General features: G+C 36.5%; 1 protein-coding gene across 1 annotated transcript in view; it reads left to right on the top strand.

The window, feature by feature from the left end:
- Positions 1 to 20,795, top strand: part of KDM7A (lysine demethylase 7A) — a gene marked incomplete at both ends in the record, with an annotated part of 55,302 nt that extends 34,507 nt beyond the window's left edge. Inside the window, 13 exons of the mRNA XM_079548785.1 lie at positions 79 to 166; positions 893 to 999; positions 3,364 to 3,455; positions 6,254 to 6,343; positions 7,148 to 7,357; positions 8,748 to 8,872; positions 9,358 to 9,515; positions 13,984 to 14,081; positions 15,815 to 15,963; positions 16,115 to 16,327; positions 18,424 to 18,505; positions 19,422 to 19,698; positions 20,701 to 20,795. Of these exons, the coding sequence (XP_079404911.1) occupies positions 79 to 166; positions 893 to 999; positions 3,364 to 3,455; positions 6,254 to 6,343; positions 7,148 to 7,357; positions 8,748 to 8,872; positions 9,358 to 9,515; positions 13,984 to 14,081; positions 15,815 to 15,963; positions 16,115 to 16,327; positions 18,424 to 18,505; positions 19,422 to 19,698; positions 20,701 to 20,795 (1,784 nt within the window). The remainder of the gene's footprint in view (positions 1 to 78; positions 167 to 892; positions 1,000 to 3,363; positions 3,456 to 6,253; positions 6,344 to 7,147; positions 7,358 to 8,747; positions 8,873 to 9,357; positions 9,516 to 13,983; positions 14,082 to 15,814; positions 15,964 to 16,114; positions 16,328 to 18,423; positions 18,506 to 19,421; positions 19,699 to 20,700) is intronic.
- Between the last annotated feature and the right edge of the window lie 110 nt (positions 20,796 to 20,905).

The raw sequence follows: 20,905 nt of genomic DNA on the forward strand, positions 1-20,905 counted from the left end.
ATGTACGTGCAAGTATTTAAAAATAGTCTTTAAAGTAATCTGTATGTATGTACTAAGTTTCTGAATCTTTTGTGTCAGGCTGGATTCACGCTGTGCTCACATCTCAGGATTGTATGGCTTTTGGAGGAAACTTTTTACACAACCTCAATATTGGCATGCAGCTCAGGTTAGTCTCAACTCTTACTATACCTTTTCCTCAGTAAATAGGATATGCTTTTAATAGATATTTTTCTTTGTGCTTGTAACCAGGATCAAATGGGTACAGGCTCTCAAAGCAGACGATAATGGCATTTGCAGTTAGACTGTATCCACCACATACTCTTATTTCATTTCTGCAAAGTTCGTTTCAAAACTGAAGGGTATGCATAATTTAATTAAAAACAAAGTAAACCTCACCCCCCCAACCCCATTACTTTGGAGGTTAGTATGAATAAATAAACCAAAACTGAGCAAGCCCAGGTGTGCAACACTGAGTTGAAATGAGCATCCTCAAGTCAGCATTGCTCAAAGGGCAGCTGTGTTTAGTTTTTGTCCAAGATGTGGAGCTGTCTTCTAAACATATTGTTTTTATTTATTACAGTGGAATCCTGATAAAATTCCATCTGTTAAAAGATCACACACTGGGTTTGTATCCTAGTTTTATGAAGTCCAACTTTATTCTTAGAAGTGCAGCAGTCAAACTTGATAAGGTCAGAGCCTGGATGAGACCAGAGTTGAATCTTGTCTGTGGTCTTGTTGGGGTTTAACTATGTTGTACTTGACTTTTTTTTATTTAACATGGCCGTGCTTATTTTATTTTATTTTGGACATTGTATCAATTTGAATAATTACATAGTTAAAAAAGTAAGTTGGATGACATGAATGCTTTTAGTTAATGTTTCTATTTGTTCAGGTGTTATGAAATGGAGAAGAGGCTAAAAACCCCAGATCTTTTCAAATTTCCTTTCTTTGAAGCCATCTGTTGGTTTGTGGCCAAAAACTTACTGGAAACATTAAAAGGTAATCCTTGTCTTACTTTTTATGGTATACATGTGTCTGCTTTTATGTTTCATCGACAGTGGAAGAAATTATGTTGCTGCTGTTTGAACAGATGAAATGTTTTGAGCTGAAAAGCCAGATAGTAATTTGTGTTTTTTCGGGGGGGAGGAGGCAGTGGTATTTATTTTTTTTTCTTCCAAGTCACATATTTTTAAACCATATTGCAGTAAATACTGCACTGTTTCAGTTGTAGATTTAACAAGTCGTAATACGGGCTTTAGTGCAACACAGGATCTTTCTGAAAACGTCTTTGGGGTTTAAAGCTTTCTAGGGTAACTGGGGCTGTGCAGAATTTGTGGTGTACAAGATGATGTGTGTAACTAGCATTTTATAGCAAGCTACTGGAACTTTTGAATTTTTTTATTAGTGTTTTTTTCTCCAATGCTAATAGTGTATCTGACTAATGAAGATATTCTGATAATCTAGAATATCCGAGATTCTGGCACAGTGCAATTATATACCAAACAGATAGGATTAATTTCCCAGTACCTGAAAAGGCCTTGTTAAGGCAGATATGATTTCAACATTGTTGCTTGTTACAGTAGACCTCTCCCATATCATTTTAGATCTTCAAGTATCCTTTGGAAGCCCTTCTCTCCTTCTTTCAGTAGATGACTCTAAGCGATGCCACTGGTTTCTATCCCTGGGCTGAAACATGATGGCTTTACTGTTGAATGTAAAGGTTTTCTTGCATTTCTGTGATTTTTTTGACCTTTTCAGTCAAGCTACCTGTTGTCTTTTGCTCCTTCTTGTCAAAGAAAAGGCATCCATAAGAGTTTTTGGAGGAGAGATGTACCAGTTCCTGTGAGCAGTGCCAAGTGACTTATATTGGTGTTTAACAGTAGACACCTCAAAAGGCACTGATTCTTGACAGTTTCCAGTCCTTTGCAAACTTCCTCATCTAGTCCATTAATTTTGTTATTATACCCATGTGTAATTGAGCCTGACCTTACCTTCTTTTTCTCAAATGTCTCACCTCTCTAACTGCTCTGTTTAATCTTATTAATAAATATCATGTTTCAAATTATGTATTTCAAACAAATGTGTCTTCAGAGGATACTGCAGAATTTAGCCTCTGCTCTGGAAGAGATCACTCACATAACCTTTTTATAAGGTGAAAACGGTATTGAAAATTATCTGCTATCCTTTCAGCCATGAAATTTAGAAAGCTTTTAGAAATTTTACCAAATAAAGATTTTTTTAACTTGCAAAAAAATTGTTTTCGTCTTGAAAGCTTTCTTTGGTAGGTCTCGCGTTTGTGTAATTAAAATTTACAAATGTGTCAGAAAATGTGGGAGTTGTATTTCTGCTGGAAAATCAGTGGGTTGTATGTTCCTGAGTAACCTAGAGCTGAAGCTATGCGTTTCATCTCTTCCCCTCTTTTATCATTTTACTCCTTACTTGAGTGGGTAGACTAGGAGCCTCTTGTGATACATGGCTCATATCTTAACATGGAAATAAGCTACATATTCCTCACTTATTTTTAATCTGTGCCTTATTGTGAAAATTCAGGATTTAGTCTGTCATTGCTAAAGTGATGGTTAAGTTGGGCTTTGGCATCAACTTTCACATCTGCAAAATGTTTACCAGGCAGAATCCTTTGCTTTTAAATAAGGAATGATACCAGTTCTGTTGTGAAATGTGATTACTAATACCAGTTTGTAATACATTGAGCACATGATTTTTAGCAGTGCTTTGTGAAGTTCAGGTCAGTAAGCAAAATTGGCACGCCATATCTTCCTGGTTCTTTTTATGAAAGGATAACAAGTCATGCAACTGGTTTTGTCTTTTCATGGGCAAGGAGAGTATTCTGATGCTGTGAGCTATATGGCGTTTGCGTACATTTTTCTCTGCAGTTCTAGGGACTTAAGAAGAAGTGATTTGTCCACCAGTACAATGCTGATTAGTTTTGATTAGTCTTATATACCACAGTGCATGTTTTCATCTGCAGTAAAAGAATAAAAAAAAATTTTTCAAAATCCAGTGCTAAAAATGTAGTGCTGCATTGTATTCTCAAATTTTTATCAAGTCACAGCAAGTGGGCAGTTGGACTCACGCTGCAGCTCAGCTTAAAGGCCTTGCTATTCTTCTCACACCCTTTAAGAAGTAGGAACTCCATTGGAGAGCTGTGGTTTGGAAGCAGAACTTTTTTTTTTAATTGAGTATTCACGCAAATACCAAATGTAGTATTTCATTTGCTTGCACAATTTTTTTCTTTTTTTTTTTTTTTGGACTTGCATAATGGCAACTTTATTGGCTGAAGGATAGGTATCATTCTACTGTTTTTACTTACTATGTTTTTGTTGATGTCTGTGTCCTTCTTAGAACTGAGAGAAGATGGTTTTCAGCCTCCAAGCTATTTAGTGCAAGGAGTGAAGGCTTTACTTACTGCTTTAAAACTATGGATGAAAAAAGAGGTAAGTACCAGTAGTCTGATTTACTTTCGGTGAATTCTGACTTTATTTAGAAATAATTGAAGATCTGTGTCCTTGTCATACTTAAGATTATTTTTCTGTTAATGAGTAATGAAAGACTATGGAGAGTATGTGCTGCTGACCTGGGGAAGAGTCATGAAAATTTTATGTTGTGTGACACTAATGATGTCTTAGCCCAGTGAGTAAGTTCTTGTATGATAGCTGGTAGGAACAGAATCTTGCCTTCATCTCAGCATGGGATAAGAATTCTAGAGAGGTCATTGAGCCTTTTGTTTATACAGTCAATTCATCCTTATCTGAGGCAATGGAGGTACAGAATGCTGTGATATTTAGGGTTTTCCATTAATGTGAGTGCTTTGGAGAGTACATTTCAGGTATATCTGTACTGCCGAAAAATCGGTTTCAATTGAGGAGGATATTAACTTAATTAGAGTACTGTCTCTGATGAAGATTTGCTGGCCTGTAAAATCGTTAGTGTGTTGTCAACACTGGCTTTGCTACTGCTCTCTGGGAAGGCTTATTTGCTTTGGCACAGCACTGGACTCATCTTCACCAAAGTGACATAGTCTTCGTTTCTGCAATGTTTTAAAACTGCCTAGGGTTACAAAATGCTGAGAATAGAGATTGAGGGATGCTAAAATATTTTTACTTTTCATGTCTTGATTTGAATTCAATTTGTGCAAGGTTTTTATTGATATATCTATCTTCTGGTTTCTCTGGTGCAAAGCGTCAGCCTGCAAGCTGGTTAATATGCACAATAAAGATGATGACTTATCCAGTCATCTGATCTCTTGGATTGTAGCTCTGGCTTCCTTCCAACTTACATAAGCAACAGGCCTCAGATTCTATTTTTGAGATGTTTGATCCATGTACCAGTAAGATTATTTGGGGTAACTGTTCTGTTGTGGGTTTTTTTGTGTCTTTTTTTTTTTTTTTTTAGTAGCTTTTTATAAAATTAATTAGCTAATTTTTTTTTTTTTTCCGAAGGATGGGTGCTCGATTGTGTTTTAATGTTATCAGAATGCTTAATTGTGATGGTAATTTATAAATATTGGTGAATTCATGTGCCTACCAAGACTATTTGAATATATATATATTCTTGATCACCTGTTTCTTTTTTCCCAGCGTTTATAAGTGGCTCTGGGCAGCCTGATCTGGTGGTTGGGGCCCTGCCCATGGCAGGGGGGTTGAAACTAGATGACCTTTGGGGTCCTTTTCAACCCAGGCCATTCTGTGGTTCTACAATTCTATGAAATGATTTCTTGAGTTCAATGTATCACAGTTTTTTTCCACCATTTACTTTACCTCCTTAGATATCAGTTTGAGTTTATTGACATATTTAAATTGCTTGGCTGGATTTTTTTCCCATAATTATTCTGACGCAGCTTAGTAGAGAAAGCTTGGGTGTGGAGAGATACCTTTTATAGTAGCAAACAAATGAGCTTGCAGATGGAGCTTCCTCTCTCAAAGTACTTGCACTTTACCTGTGAAATATCCATTTCTTCTGGTACAAACTGTGTTTGCTTTAGAGAGGCTTGTCAGTATTTTTAAACCAGGTGAAACTTTCCAGTCAGTGTTTTGGAAAATTGTATCAGAGTCACTTCCTCTTGTAGCCATCATGGACAGGAAGGCTCTTTGGAACAGTCCTTATGTTGAAAGGACTGAGTGGTCCTAAAATTATCGTTAAGTTACTGGAAAACTTATCTGATGCTGGAGATGCTGTGTTCCCAAGTATGAAGCAGAGTATAAAGGTGATGCACTTGAGAATGAACAGTGGTAAATAATAGCAGCAGATTTTATCTTGCCTGTATAATGATACTGAAATGAATATAGCATGGCCGTACTTAAGACTAGTTTTTAGTGACCTGGAGGAAGCCGGATGCAGTGAAGTATGTTTACAGTATCAATTTGCTTCTAGCAATAATTGTTGAATAGCAATAATTTTTGAAGTGTGGATAGCTGAAAGTGTCTGTGGGACATTTTTGCATTTAAATAGTTAACTGAGGGGATACTGGAGTTCATGTTAGTCACTCTGTTCTGTGTGTCAGCGTTTTGTCTGCTTCATTCTAACTAAGTGTGTCTTGGGGCAAATTTAAACTAGATACAAAATACAAAACTTGTTTTCCTAGGTCTAAATGTAGAAACTTTGGACCTGCTCAGATTGGTAATAAACGTATAGTAGATCTGCCTGTGCTCTGGTACTATTTCAGAGGATTAAAAGGAGCAAACTCTTACAGCTTTCTGAGTTGTTTTTATAGGGAATGGTTTTGAATTGCTTTCTCCAACCTACCACGTTTTAAACAAGCTGAGAAGGTCATTTAAAAAACGAGATGAGGCAGATGTCTAAAATCTGCTTGTTGGCTACTCGTTCCTCATTTGCTATTTAGAATATATTATTTCATAGAGAAATTCTGTTTCTGAAAATCTTTAATTATTTTCCTGAGTCTCTATACTGACTGTGCTGAAAGGGAAGTAAAAAAAGTTAATTATGGAGGAAGGAAATGAAGCAAATATCAGAATGGCTTTGTATTAACACTTCTTTGGAGTTTCTTGGACAAACTGTGGGATGTCTAACCTTGAGCCCTTGTATATCTTGAACATCGCACCACTGGGGGGTATCTGCTCCCTTCTAAATCTTGGACTTGAAGCTTTGATTTGTGTATTTCTGCCCTGGCAATTTGCTGTAATAATTAAATTAAATTAATCTTTAACTTCTTTTTCCTGTAGTTTTATTTTATACTATGTCTGCTTAACTAATTATCTTCATCCTTTGCATGCAGCTTGTAACAGAACATGCCTTTGAAATTCCAGACAACATTAGGCCTGGACATCTCATAAAAGAGCTCTCAAAAGTGATTCGTTCCGTAGAGGTAAGAATGGAGGCAACCCTAAACTCCATAGAAAAATCTTTTAATCAGGGCCTTTGCTGATTATATTCACCTTTGTATTTATCTTAATGTTTGTTTTCTAATAGAAGATTAAGAGAAAACTGTTGGAAATACCATGAAGTTTGTATTTCAGATAAAGTATGGTGAGGATGTTTTATGTAATTGTTAAATAAAAAAAACTCACACAATTTTAATGGTGAAGTTATTTGTAAATTTGTATTTCTAAACTGATCCCACACATTTTATTATTATAAGTTTATATATTGCTTACAGCAATAATTACGGATGTTATGAGTTACTTTGAAATTCTGTCTGTATTCTGTTCTTCCAGCCCCTTGTCTGTTAGTTGTGGGCCAGCCATCATCTCATTTTCTTATGCTTTGTCCCTGTTTGTTGTACAGTCAGTGTTTTAGGGTTTTTTTGCTCCTCCTGCCCTCCACCGTAGCAGAGTTTTGCTCCTTTATTCCTTAATATCAGTTCTCGAAACTACATTTGCGTGTGGAAGGAGTTCTGAAAACTGAAGACAAAACCAATCTGTTGGCTATAGTACAGATATGCCATATACCCTACCTTGCCTTCACAAACAAATGTTGGTGCTGAGTTCTGTTATTGGAAAGTTTAAAAGCCCCACATGGGGGTGAAGAAGTACCTAACGAAACCTTATACAGCAAATAATAGCAAACATACTTCTCTAAAAGTTCTTAAAATTTTATTGATATAACTTGCATTTTATTAGAGGAATGGGTAGCAGCACTTAATTTTATTTTATTTTATTTTAAATTAAAGGAGGAAAACAACAAACCAGTGAAAACTCAGGGAATTCTTGGTGTGTGTTCAGCTTCACGGTCTTCACATGAAACAGCTTCTCCTCACCACTCAAGACGAAGGGTGAGGAAACTGCGAGACCATGCTACCAAAACTCCTTCTAATCTGGATATCTTAGAACTCCACACAAGAGAGGTACTGAAAAGGCTGGAGATGTCACCGTGGGAGGAGGCAAGTATTGTGTTACATAAAAGAAAAACAAAGCCAGAATAGAGTAATTTCTAACGTGTTTTCAAAGGGAAAAGGTTTTAATGTGCATAAAGAAAGCAGCCTACTAATGTTTGCTGTATGAGCTATGGGTAGATAGTTCTCCACATAGAACTTTCTCTCTTCCTCGGTACTTTTTTGTTTACCTTCCTTCAACATTTTTTTCCAAAAATGCCCTGAATCCATCACCTACTGCATGTATATTGTTTGAATTAAGGCTGCTGTGGCTATTAGGTGCTACTTTGAATCTGCTCCATGCAGAAAGTGGAAAGCTTTCAAAGCTTTGGTTTCAAAGCTTTGGTTCTGTGAAGCTCTGGGCCAGACTTGCTTCTCTGTGAGCTTTTAGGTAGCTGTTTACTACAGTTCAGTTACTGTAATTTGATGAGCTTCATTTTTCCTTTATGTTTCTGTTTTCTCTATGACTGTGTCTTCCTTCCAGTAAGCCTAAGTTTGCCTTGGTCTCTAGTGTGGTTTTGTTAACTGATCAGTTGTATTACAACACCATCACAGACTGTATGAGAAAGATACAGTCTCTTGATATATTATCTTTTCAGATTTGATGGCCTCGTTTCAAAAAATAGAAGCAGAAATGGGAGAAAGAGCATGAATGTGGAAATAAGTAACCTTCTAAAAGGAAATAAGTAGTTTTCTGAGAATGAGAAATGCAGACAACTGTGTCGGGACCTATTGACCTTTATAAGACAAAAAAAAGAGACATACATTTTAGCTCCTGAAGAAAAGAAGCTGAGCTTCAGTTTTAGCACAAATAATAGACCTGTGCATTTATGTATTTAAAATGTTCAGGAGTATCAGTCATTGTCATTTCATGTAGAAAAAAACTGTTCTCTATCGTTTAAAAAAAAACAACAAAACAAAACTGTTGTCTTCATTCCTCGTTTAGCACATAAACCTGTTATTTGATTCTTTAAGAGTTTGTGTCAAACATGAATTTCTTTCAGCCTAGAAAGTTTTTCTTTAGACAGGCTACTTTCCGTTATGAACGTTTTGCTGTACTCTGAGTAAATTCAGGAATACTAATTCTAGAGAACAGACAGCTAATCCAGGAGTTGCTTTATCAATTCCCAGCCCAGCTTCTCCAAAAGAAATCCAAAAGGAGTATTGTAGAGATTTTGCAGATATTGCAGATGCTTCAGGAAACTGTAGATGATTTGAGGAAAAGGAAGAAACAGCAAACTGCATCTTCTGTGTAAATATGTGTTGTCTGAGCTTTCTTCAGTTGGTTATCAGAAAAGTAGAAGCATCCTGGTGTTGAGTTGAAGCTTTTATAGTGCGCAGAAAAAGCGATTTAATTTATAGAAACTAATACTGATCAATAGTGTTTTTACTTCTTTAGGACATAGCAAGCTCAAAACTGAATGGGAGATTTAACAAGCCCTTTCAACCGTCTTCTACAGTACCTGACTGGCGAACAAAGGACAATGATCTTCGCCTTGTGCTGTCAAATGGAAGAATCATTAGGTACAAATAGTTGATTGGGAATCACTTATTCCTAGTCACTGTGAACCAGAACATGCTATTTTTATAATAATAGTGTTTATTTTTTGTTTCTGTAGCTCTACGTTTCCTTTTACCAGTGAGATTGATGTGAAAAATATAGAAGAAATATGTTGACTGTTGTGTTTGCTGTCCCCTAGTGGAGTCACAGTTACGTAGTGAAGAGTAGGAGATGCTTTGCAAGCTCCTTTCCTATGGCATTTCATTCAGTGGCTCAGTTGGGTCACTATATTAGGGTAATTTTAGTTAAAGATATTTTGATGTAAAGCTTTGTACTGTTTGTTAGTTACAGTTGCCCAGGGTGCAAAATGGGAGTATGTGCAGTTCAGAACCAAGAGGTGAATATGAGAGAATGTTCCTGTTATTGTCTCAGTGATGTCCTTTAAGTAATTGAGGAAGACAATTGCTTTGCATTGTAAGAATAATATGTTGTTTTTCTTGTGAGACAGAGATGATAGACGTCCGTTTACAGATCGCAGTCTTTATACGGCAGATAGTGAAGACGAAGATGACAGGACAAGGTCGAAAAAGGTGACTGTTAAGAGACAAGATCAGACCTCAGGATTTGAAGGAGAAGGGAATGCAGATGCCCAAAAACCACTGAACAGTAAGCTTGTCTCTAAGTCCTACCAATTCAACATTTCGATGGTCTTAAGGAGGGTCTAATATTGTGAAAACTAACTGCAGTTTTACTGAAGTATAGAGAGGATAGGCTAACAAATCGAAGAAATTAGTATTAAAAATTGCAATGATGGGTTTATCAAGTGTTACTGGATATTTTTATTCTACTGAAGAAGCTAAAAACAGTGTAGAGTTGAAAGCAAAGCTAATCATTTTACATTGGTGCCATTTTGGATACTGTGTATGGCATCTTTCAGAGTGGAGGTTAAATTGGTGTTTTAGGTATTATTTGAAAGGTATTTGTTAACGTTGGTCAGTTCCATAACGTAGGAATGGTGATTTATTTATTTATTTAATAAAAATTTATCATATAATTCACTTGAGAGAATAAAAATGCATCTGGTATCAACCCCATCTTATCTTTCTTCTTTTCTGTTCCATTTGGTGGCTACTTATTTGATGTTACAATTTTGTACACTTTGCCTAATGAATAGGTTTATTCCATACAGGCAAAGAATAGAACTTAGCATTAATGAAATCTTAATGCTTTCAACATTTTCAGTTATATGCAAGGTTGAGGAAGAATTCAATATTGTCATTAAAACACTGTAACTCCTCTTTTGAGTACTTTGTATCTAAACCATCTATCAATAGGAGTTATCTTTGTTGACCTTTCTGTAACCTCAAGTCTTTCTGCTAGGTGTTCAGCAGTGCTGATCACAAAGTCTGTTAGTGAATTACCAATAGAAAATGCCTGTTTTCTGTACTTTTTTTTTCAGTAGTTCTGCCTGAGTATGGTGAAAATTCAGCTCTGTTTAACTCTCTGTTTAGTTATGAAATTCACATACTTTCACTGTTGGGCTTACCAGAGGCTGAGAGGATATATATTAGCAAACTAAGGTCAACGTTTATAAGATGAATAATTAAAGAAAAAAAAACAACCTCTAGAGACCTACAGTTCCCTTGGTTTCCTGCACATCTGTAACAACGTTTGAGTCCATTGTCAGCCTGGTAAAATATCTAATTATTTTTGCTAACAAAGTGGTTTGTAGTCTCTGTTGACTTGTGTTTCCAAGGGTCACAGAGGACAGTATTTAAAATCTGCACAAGAATGAGATCCTCCAATGTACTTGTGAACAAAAAAGGCAAATGGCTTATTGGGTAAAGGTTAGGCATAATGTTGTGTTTATCCACTTAAAAGCTAAGTTTTACACTTGAATTGAAGATCAAATCATACACAGAAATGATACATTTTCTTCAAAATTGTTGTTCTTACTTGATACCTCAATAATTTGGCAGTGGGCATCTAAATCTAAGAAACACATTTAGAACTAGAAGTGAATGTTGAGATTCTTCCAGAGGTTGAGCACTCAAGGCTTTCCCTAGTTTGTAATTCAATGGTAAGAGTCTGCAGACCTCCCTATTAAGAATCACCTTCCTCTGGTTATGTTATTTTGTCTAATCTGAAGGTTTACAGAGAGGGAGAAACTTTTCTTCTGCTGTGAATTCCGTAAAGGAACTACCTGTTTCTATAAACGGGCTGCTGCCTTCCATTGTTCTTACTGGGCTTTTGGCCAAGAGGTAATGTCTGTAGAGAGATGCCTTTACATAGGTCAAGTTATACAACATTGCGTGTCATGCCAAGATTTGGGTTCTAAGTGGTGACCAAGGCTTAAGAGAGATCTGGTGCAGTGAGCAAGGTACTTCTGGAGAATGGGAGGAAGATGAGTTAAGATGTTTACAGTAGGTTAGCTTAATGTTTTAGCTTTCATTCATGTGATTTTTGGAGTATTCCTCCCAGTCTCTTGAAACATACAATCTTGTACTTACCCTTTACATGAGGATAGACTGATTCTTCTAAAATTTAGTAATTACCACGATACTGAACCAAAAAAACCCCTACAAACCACCCAAGCAAACAACAACAAAAAAACTATTGAAAATCACCTAAGCAGTGGTAAGCAATACCAACATGTATATTTACAGCAATTTTTCTTTTTTAAAGCTCAATTGCAAATCACATACATGACAAGATGAGGGTTCCTGACAATATGTACTGTGTGCCTCTGAATGTCTGTAAATGTGTGCGAAACCTGACAAAACTAGGGGAATCATTTGTGGGGCAGTATAGAAAACAGAAATAGGCAACTAGACACTTGTGAGTTCATTGCTTTGCTCATGGCTTGCAAAATAAACAAGAGTTAGAAATGAACAGTGGTTTGGCTGCCTGTAGGTATATTTGCACAGCCAAACAGCGCAGACCAGAACTGAGACTCATACAATGTTATGTCACATATGGTAGTACCCAGCCCCAGATGAACCAGAAAATACGAGGTTCTACATTAGCATTGCTTGTCTTACATCTTACATCTTCTTCATTATTTTGGTATTTAGCTAATTATGTGCACCTCCCATTTTTTCCGTCTTGTCAAACCATTCACCTTCTCGTATATTTCGCTGAAGGTTTACATTTCTTCTTAAAAGTTTTGTTGATTTAATATTAGGAATTTCAAGTTTCCTAGGATTGAAATGAGAGTAGTTCTTGCGGATCCTTTATCAGCGTTATTTTTTCTAATTGTGGCTCACTATTCACACACAAATTTTTGCTGCTTCCGACTTTGGAGAAGTGTTTTTCTTGAAAAAGACACGATAGAGTATTCTAAAGGAGAATTCAGTTGAGCGGTATGATAGTGTTATTTTATGTATTGTCTATTCTATTACTTATCCCAGGAATCTTTTTCTTTCCTTTTTTTTCTTAAGCCAAAGGCTTAAATTATCATCAGAAATCTTCCTCTCTTCCTTCTTTTTTGATCTACAGTCATTCAGAATATGTACTTTATTGTCATATGTTGAATATTTTGGCCTAAATTCATTTGCACTTTATTGCTCATTTACTATATTGGGATATTCCTCACAGTTCTTTGTAGTGCTGTTTTAAGTTTAGTTATATTTTCGTCCCAGGCTTTCATTTTATTCCCTTTCTGATAATCGGTCTTATTCTTAGCTTTCTTCTAACTCTCAAAAAATTTCTTATTATGCAAAGTTCAGAACTTATTACTATTCCTTGAATGTATTTGATGCTTATTTATGAGTCTTGCCACAGTCCACAGTAGAGACAAAATCCTACTGGAAATATGTTACCAACTATCTCTCTAATGCTTGTATAATTAATTTAGCTACAAAGATTGCATTCTTTTTATGTTTCATATAAAACTGTCAAAAGAAAGACAACATTCTATCTCTACTTGTCTTTGTTTCAGAGCTGATTTCTGACCTGTGTTAGTACTTAATGTATGGTACTTGTTTCAGTTTCTTATCAGAGACTTTGTAAAAAGCACTTCAGAATTTTTATGTTGCTTTCTTTTCACACTACTTTCTTGACATACAGTAGAAAGTTCTTCATTCTGTTACTGATACATGTCTTTTCTCGAAAACATACTTGCCAGTTAATCTGTGTATTGTAGTCTTCCATTACTTTGTACTTAACCAAAATTTCAGCCAGCAATCTGGACATAGATATACAGCCTTAGATGATTCTGAACTCTTAAAGTTTGATATTTGGAACACAGACTGTCCTAAGAGGTGAATGCTTCTGAGAGCATCTTAGCTACTTGGTACTTGAGTTCCTTCAGCGATTATGAGTAGATCAGGTGGAGTAGATGGCTGATTTAATTGATTATTTTGTCACGTGCCAGTGTTTTTGATGTCTGTTTTTGACAGGTCATTCTCTGATTGTACTTTATCTTACTACTAGCAAAAATTCTTCTCTTCACCCCTTCCTTTACAGGTCTTGATGTGATGAAAACCAATGAAAGAACATTGTGAATCATCACAATAATATTTTAATCTTCTGTAACAGATTGTCATTGTAACCTCTGTTTGGCAGCTCTTCAGTAGCACAAAGCATTCAGGATATCTGAGTTGTGATGTAAAATTGCAAGTAACACAAAGTTTTGTTTTGTGTTTTTTTTTTTTCTTTGCCTTTGTCATTGAGTATTTTCTGACTTCTGTGAATAATGTTTCTCTGTGACCACTCTTATTTTACACCAAGGAAATCTCAGGCTCAGAGTCTGAGAGTGAATTAAATCTACTGCAAGCCTACTCCACTCTTTCTGGGACCCACTTTAGCATATATACAAAAGTGAGAATTGTCTGAACTGTCACTGTTGCCACCTGTGCAGTTTGTGTTCTTTGGGCAGTAAAAGGTGCGTGTGATTTCTCTTCCTCTGCCCCCATCCAGTGAGCCACTTTACAAGTCTGCTGGTCAGCAGTGGTTGATTCAGAATTTTGAGGAAACTTGACTTGTGAACCAAATCAGTGAATAGTTATGTTTTTGTTATTGTTGAAAACAGATCGTTAGAAACACAGAATGTTTATTTTTTATATTCCTCGTAATTGTTAAATATTCCGTTTAATAAATATTTACTTTTATATTTTAATTTTTCTCTTCACAGTGTTCTTTGAAAGCGTGAAATCAGAACTCAGGAAAGGATCCTCAGTGTACTCTGATATTTCTGATTCAGAAGAATCTGAGCCTGATTGCACTACACAGGTAGGGCTAGAAAAAGTTAACAAAACAATTCAGGATAATTTTGTTCATTTCAAATTTATCTGGGAAATAAAATACTTAATGCTTGTTCAAGGCAGTATTTCGAACTCTACACTTTTGCCTCATTCTTAATTTATTTTTGTACTGAGGAATGTGGCAAGATGTGCCATCTTGAGGCAAATGCTATGATCTCATTTGCCATTAAGATGGGATTGGCAAAGGATGACTCTGCTCTGGATCATGCAAAGGCTGGGAAAGGATAAATAACAGTTACTTTGTCCATTTCTTCTATAATGAAGCTAAATTTAATCATTTGAGTTATGAGTGTCTGTCATGCTGTTTCATTTTAAAGCATGGTTAAATGAAAACAATCCTATAAATATCCAATTTATTTTTAATAACCTTAAGTAGCTAACCCCTAATGAGGCATTTCAGACTACTCAAAATAAATGGAGATCCTCCTTTTGAATGCCTAGACTTTAATGGTATCTTTACAATTAAATTAAATACTTTATACAAGCATGTAACTACCCTTGGATCACTTTGTCATGGAATGAAGTGTTTTGTATTAATGCCACTGATTCCTCAGGACTATGTTCTTCAGCTTCCTAATTTCTAGTAGTATTTAATGTTTGTATTTTTTGTTGTAATGATGTATCCAAAGTGAATTATCTCAGTACTTCCTGTAAATCTTTCAAATGTTTTTGTATGGCAGAGAAGATCTTAACGAGACAATAGCTTTCTTACTAATGTTGAATTGTAGTTATAACATCATTACCCATTTGTGTCACTTCAGAAGTCTCGAAGATTAAAGAGCTGCTTTTGAGAAAGAAGCTGTTGTTTAAAAACATCCCTTGGTGATCTGCTGCATTGACTTGCAGTTATTGTGGTTGGTGGTGGCAGTCTTGAAGGACTGTGATCCTCCATTTTCTGATCTTCCACTCTGAAGCCTATTATTGAGTTATCACCTATAGTCTTTGGCTTGAATTAAAATGTGTTGTTGTCTATACTTGTTGAAAATAATTAGTCTGAATTACTGAGCTGAATGTGTCTATGGTAGCCCTTTTTTCACTTAAAGGCATGTTAAGATGCATATTGTTACTTCACCTTTGAGAAGGTTTTGCTCATACAAGCTCGTCAGGAGTTGACAAGCACTTTCATTCAAGAAATTAGGCTTTTCCACTATAAGTGAGGCAGCACCTGCCGTGTCCCTGCTCTTGCTGTGTTCTGGGTTTACCTGAGAGCTATCACTTGTAGATATGCTGCTGATGGAAGTTATCTTCCATTTGTGAGAGTGGGAGTGAGAAATGTTACTTGTGGCAGCACGTATCTCATCGTAAATAGTAGGAGTAATTCTGGGCTGCTCCTTGGAACTCTTGTTCCATATTTTTTTCCTCTACTTTGAATACTAAAGAAAAAATAGTCATTAGTCTTTAAAAATGAATGCAGTGATTTGTGCATGCTTTAATGTGTGTAGAGTTCTCTGTAAAAAAAACTGGATTTGAAGATGCTTGCTGCAATACTTGGATAGATAATATCTCAGTTGTTCATTCAATTTAACTGCATTCTGGATACTATATATATATATGTGCATACATGTATCACGTACACACATGTATATCAAAATGTTATACTTTGCTTTAGATCGGGTTGTTTTTTTTTTTCTTTTAATAAAGTAGCATCTCTATTTTAGATGGCATGATGACAATTCTGTATACTGTTTGTTTTTGTTTCAGCAGAAGGATTCCTCCACAGAGGAGTCGGAAAGCTCAGGTGATGAAGAGAAACAGGAAGTAACATCAAATTTCAAGGAGGAATCTAAGGTCGTGAGAGACCTTTGTCAAACTACCCAGAAGCCATCCAGAAATGAAACTCCCAGTAAAAAGTAAGCACATTGTTGGCATTTGTTTATAAATTAGTATTAGGCTTTTTCACACTAATATTTATGTTGCTGCTTTACATGAACAAACAAACAATTCATTCAGAGAGATTTGCTGTTCTGTTTTGAACTGTTTCATATTTACATATTTTTCTAGGGAATGTCCTACCTCGACAAGTACAGAAGAAGAAGCTATTCAGGGCATGCTTTCTATGGCAGGATTGCACTATACCACATGTTTACCAGATCATACTCAAAGCACAGACTGCACAGATAAAAGAACCTCTCTTCAGGAACAAAGAAGCTATCCTAGAAGTAGGCATAAAGACAGACAGCCTTCTCAGAGCCACAAAACAATAGAATGTGGTAAGTATCTGAATTAATGACACCGCTGCTCTCTGCTGTGTTGGAGGAGCTGCTTAGAATAAGTACTTAAAGACTTAAGATCTGTTCACAAGCTTTTAAGTAAATCAGAACAACTTTTTAAAAGATGGGATTTTTTTTAGTTTTCTTCTGCTGTAAAAACTAAAAGTTGCTTTGTAAAGCAAGGACAAACTTAGCTTGAGAAGTCATCAAAGCACATCTCCTAAGTGTTGTCACATGTAAGTTTTGTGACATTCTAATAAGAATGACAAAGTTATGGTTAGATTGAGAGTGTATACTCCTTCAAAAAAAAAATGACAGGACCTACATAGTTACAGCTTTCATGGCAGATGTGTTACAGAGACATCCATAGGAATTTGCTTGACTTCTTTCATGTAACGTTGGAAAGCACATTCAGGTTTACTCCTGAAATTCTGCTGTGAAAGCAGTTCATTAAAGGAGATTTTAATCCTGAAGAGGAGAATTCAGAGATTTGGTGGTTTTTGTTTTTTTTCCTTTGTGTTTTTGTCAGAGGCATTTTAACATCTGTGGAAAACAGGCATTTGTTAAATGCATTTTGGGAATGACAGACAACCGAGCACTTAACACTAATTTCCTCAGAGGAATCAAAATCAGTTTTTGAAACAGAGAGGAAAAGTCATTATGTGTGTAAAAATTCTTTGCATGAGAATGAAATTAAAGAGGCTTTTAATATTTGGGGAAAAAAAAAAAAAAAAAAAAAAAAACCTCAATAGCAAATGGGTACAAATTCAAAGAACTACCAGTACCTTGAGTTTGTTTGAGCACAAAACAGAAAAGCCTGGTATTATGGGCTGTGTTTCGATAACTTTAGCTGTAGGTCCTTAAAAACCTACCAGCCAACCATCTAAATAAATAAAACCAAAATAAACAAACAAAAAACCAAAAAACCCAAATAACAGAAAGAAAAACACATGCAAAAATCCCCCAGCCCAGCAAACCACACAGACACACATCACACTACAATCATTGTGCCTTTATTAAAAATGTGAACCCCTAGTTACTTAACATGCTGGATTGACTCAGGCCTGCAGTTAAGCATCCACACAGCTGCTTGTTCCCTTCCCCTGCTCTGCCTGCCCTGGGGGATGGAGGAGAGAACGAGAAGAGAGAGCATAAGGGGGGGGGGGACTCATAGGGTGACATGAGGATAGTTTAATAAGTGAAAGAAAGATGAAAAGGGACAAGTGGTACAAAGACTTCACCACCTCCCCTACACAGACTGTTGCCCATCCAGTCTCTGAGCCACAGGTGCATCTGAATACAGCCTTCCTCTCTGCTCCCCTCCTCTGCCCTGGCTTTCATGGCCAAGCAGGATGTGATGTGATAGGGAATATCCCTTTAGCCAGTTCAAGTTAGCTCTTCAGGTTCTATCTCCCCAGTAGTCTTCTCACTGTGTGAAGGCAAAGTGGTAAAAATAGAGAACTGTGACTGTGTCCAAGCACTGCCCAGTATAGCCAAAACTTTGGTGTGCTACCAACATTTTAGCCACTAACGTAAAATGTAGTTCCACATAGATTTTTATGGGGAAAAAGTTCCAGCTGACCCAATATATTATCAGACTTTGCATTGAAGAAGTTAACTGTATTGTAAATGTTTTTGATGTGGGAACTCCTACTGTAGGCCTGGCAGCTTAGATCTTGTTCTGTATATTCTACCCAAGTAGTAAATCAGAGCTTAGAAAGAAAACAAAAGACAGCATTGGTCTTTGTGTGAGCTAAGTATAGGCAAAGTCATGGTGGAAAACTGAAAACTGGTGTAACAGAGAAAGTAAGATATCCTCAGCATCAGTATTTTCAAACGTGTGCAGTTGTGTTTATCTGATCTTCTTATGGAGGTATATGAGTCTAATTAATCCTTTTCATACTGCAAGATTGCTTTCCTGATTTAGTATGTGGAACCAAACCAATCTGACAACTTCTATTTAACATCTAGGGAAAATTTTCCGTTGTGTTTTTCTTTTTTTTCTGAACTCGTTTTTGATGCTGCTCAAATGTATAATAAATTTTCTATTCCTAATTACTGATTTCAAAGTTTAAGCTTGTTGAACTTCTCTTTAGGTAGGTCTGTGAAGGAAGAGGAAAGACACTTGGGGGCTTCAGCGTGGACTAGACACCTAAATGAAGCTTCAAGAATTACCCCTCAGGTAAAAGAATCTTCTAAAACTTTTGAACACATTTTTATTTAAAAACAAACAAACACATGAAGTTGTAAGCACCAAAATGAGTAGGTGCTTACATACTGAAAATCTGATAGCAGTTCTGGTGCTGGTAACCTAGGACTGTATTTCTGTCATGCTTTTTTTTCCCCATTGTTTTGTTTGTTTGATCTCCTTTCTAACTCCCTGCTGTCATAATGACTGCTATTAAGATGCTTAGTACAGTATCTTGAAAAAGAAAATATATTTTACAAAAAAGCATGAATTGAGTCTGTCTGGGGAAGCATGGTATTGTTTGCTTGCAGCTTGCAATTAGAGCTTCAGAACAAATTTATTAAAAAAAAAATCCCCAAAATTTATACAGTGAAACTGATAAAAACCTTTCAGTAACCAATGGTAGGAATACCATTCCAGGTCTAGGTGGAATCCAGGAAGGAATATGTAAAATATATAGAAATATAAAATATTTCCAACACTTTCAGCATATGCTAAAAATATTAGGAACAATTCAAATTACAAGATATGTGCTGTTTAATAACTTTAATAATGCATTAATTAATTTATTATATTATAATAATTATTATAATAATGCGTTAATTAATTAACATTAATAATGCATGCTTTGTAGGTTTTTCATAATAAAGTCTAACTACATCGTATTCTTCACAATGTGTATAACATTGCCTTCAAGTGCATATGAAAGAAGTTACTCTGATTGTTGTATACCTGATTTTTGAGAGGAACTTGTACTCATGGAAAAGATGAAGTGGATGAAGACTGGTGCAGTTGCATCCTCTTTTTTTAAAGATGTAGTAGTGTAATTAGAAAAACTGTAGTGAATTTGAATCCAGGGACTATTAACTTCCACTTCTTCTTCTCTTTCTCCTCCTCATTTCCCCACCAGGATACGAATAAAACACAAAAATATATCAAGAAAGAGGGTGCATCAGAGGCTAATCATAAGGTTCAGGAAAACAGGAGTATAGTCCACAGCAGTGGCTTGAGTTTTCAGCATGGCAAGTGTATGCGAGACTCCAGCCTAATTCAAGGAGAATGCCGGCTGAGTGATGGCAGCCTCAGCCCTGACAGGCCGTATGGTGAAACATCTTTGTCTGTTCCACTTCATCCAACGAAGAGGCCAGCATCAAATCCACCCCCTATCAGCAACCAGGCGACAAAAGGTACTGCTCATCTCTGTTGCCCTTTTGCCAGGGAAAGAAGGCAGGGAAAAGGTTAACAATAAACGCCTAAAGTAGAGGAGCCTGTAAATATCAAAGAGTGTGGAGGAGGAAGTAAGGCAGATCGGACTGGCTGCTTGGCTTTAACTGGAGCTTGTAATCAGGAGGGAGGCCAACTTTTTACGTGGTCTGATAGTGACAGGACAAAAGAGCATGGTTTTAAAGTAAAAGAGGGGAGATTTAGGTGAGATATTAGTGGGAACGCTTTCACTCAAGGGTTGGTGAGGCAGTAGCACAGGCAGCCTGAAGAAGCTGTGAATGCTCTATTGCTGGATGCATTCAAGGCCCTGGGCAGCTTGATCTATGGGTGACAACCCTGTCTACAACATGGGATGTAACTAGAAGGGCTTTAAGGTCCCCTCCAACAAGCCATTCTGTGATTGTTACCATTCCATCTCTGCAGTTGTATCTGTTGTGTGTTCATTACAGGGAGCAGAACAAACAGAACCACAACTGTACTCTGAAACAGTGGCCTGAGTCAGGTTTGTTTATCTAAGGAAAGGTTGGAAAACTGTGCCAACTGAAAAAGAAATAATTAAAAATTCTGATGACCATACTGCTTGCTAGTTTATTTTGCTTTATTTACTCAAGGGTATAATTTATATGAGCAGAATTCAGGGAGCTCAGCATAAGTTTTCCCCTGTCACACTCATTGCCCTGCGATAGGCTACAAGTACTTGGAAATAATGATATCACTTTATTTATGATAATACTAGCCAGGTTAAGGGAAAACAACTGCTGCTGTTGTTAGAATTCTGATGGCCCGTTTGATTGCTCTGAAGCAGATGGATGAAGAGCACTTATTGAAAAGTGTTTCCATGTGAAAATTCTGCCTGCTTTCAGCTTGGAAGCTGGATTTCATTTTTTTTTTCTATGACGACTTAAATTTTTAAAAAGAAAATTGTTCTGAAGTTCCCAACTGAAGTGTTTGATTTCATTTTTCAGGCAAACGTCCAAAGAAAGGAATGGCAACCGCTAAACAGCGCCTTGGGAAGATCTTGAAGCTGAACCGCAATGGCCATGCACGCTTCTTTGTTTAATGTAGCTGCTACTTCTACTACTGCTGTCTTTCCTATACAGACCAGTATTGAGGTCGACAGAGCCTGGAGCTGCTGTTTTTCCTCTGCTTGAAGCAGACTTGCATGTACCA

The sequence above is a fragment of the Tetrao urogallus genome, assembly GCF_951394365.1.
Source record: "Tetrao urogallus genome assembly, chromosome: 1".
NCBI classification, from domain to species: domain Eukaryota; kingdom Metazoa; phylum Chordata; class Aves; order Galliformes; family Phasianidae; genus Tetrao; species Tetrao urogallus.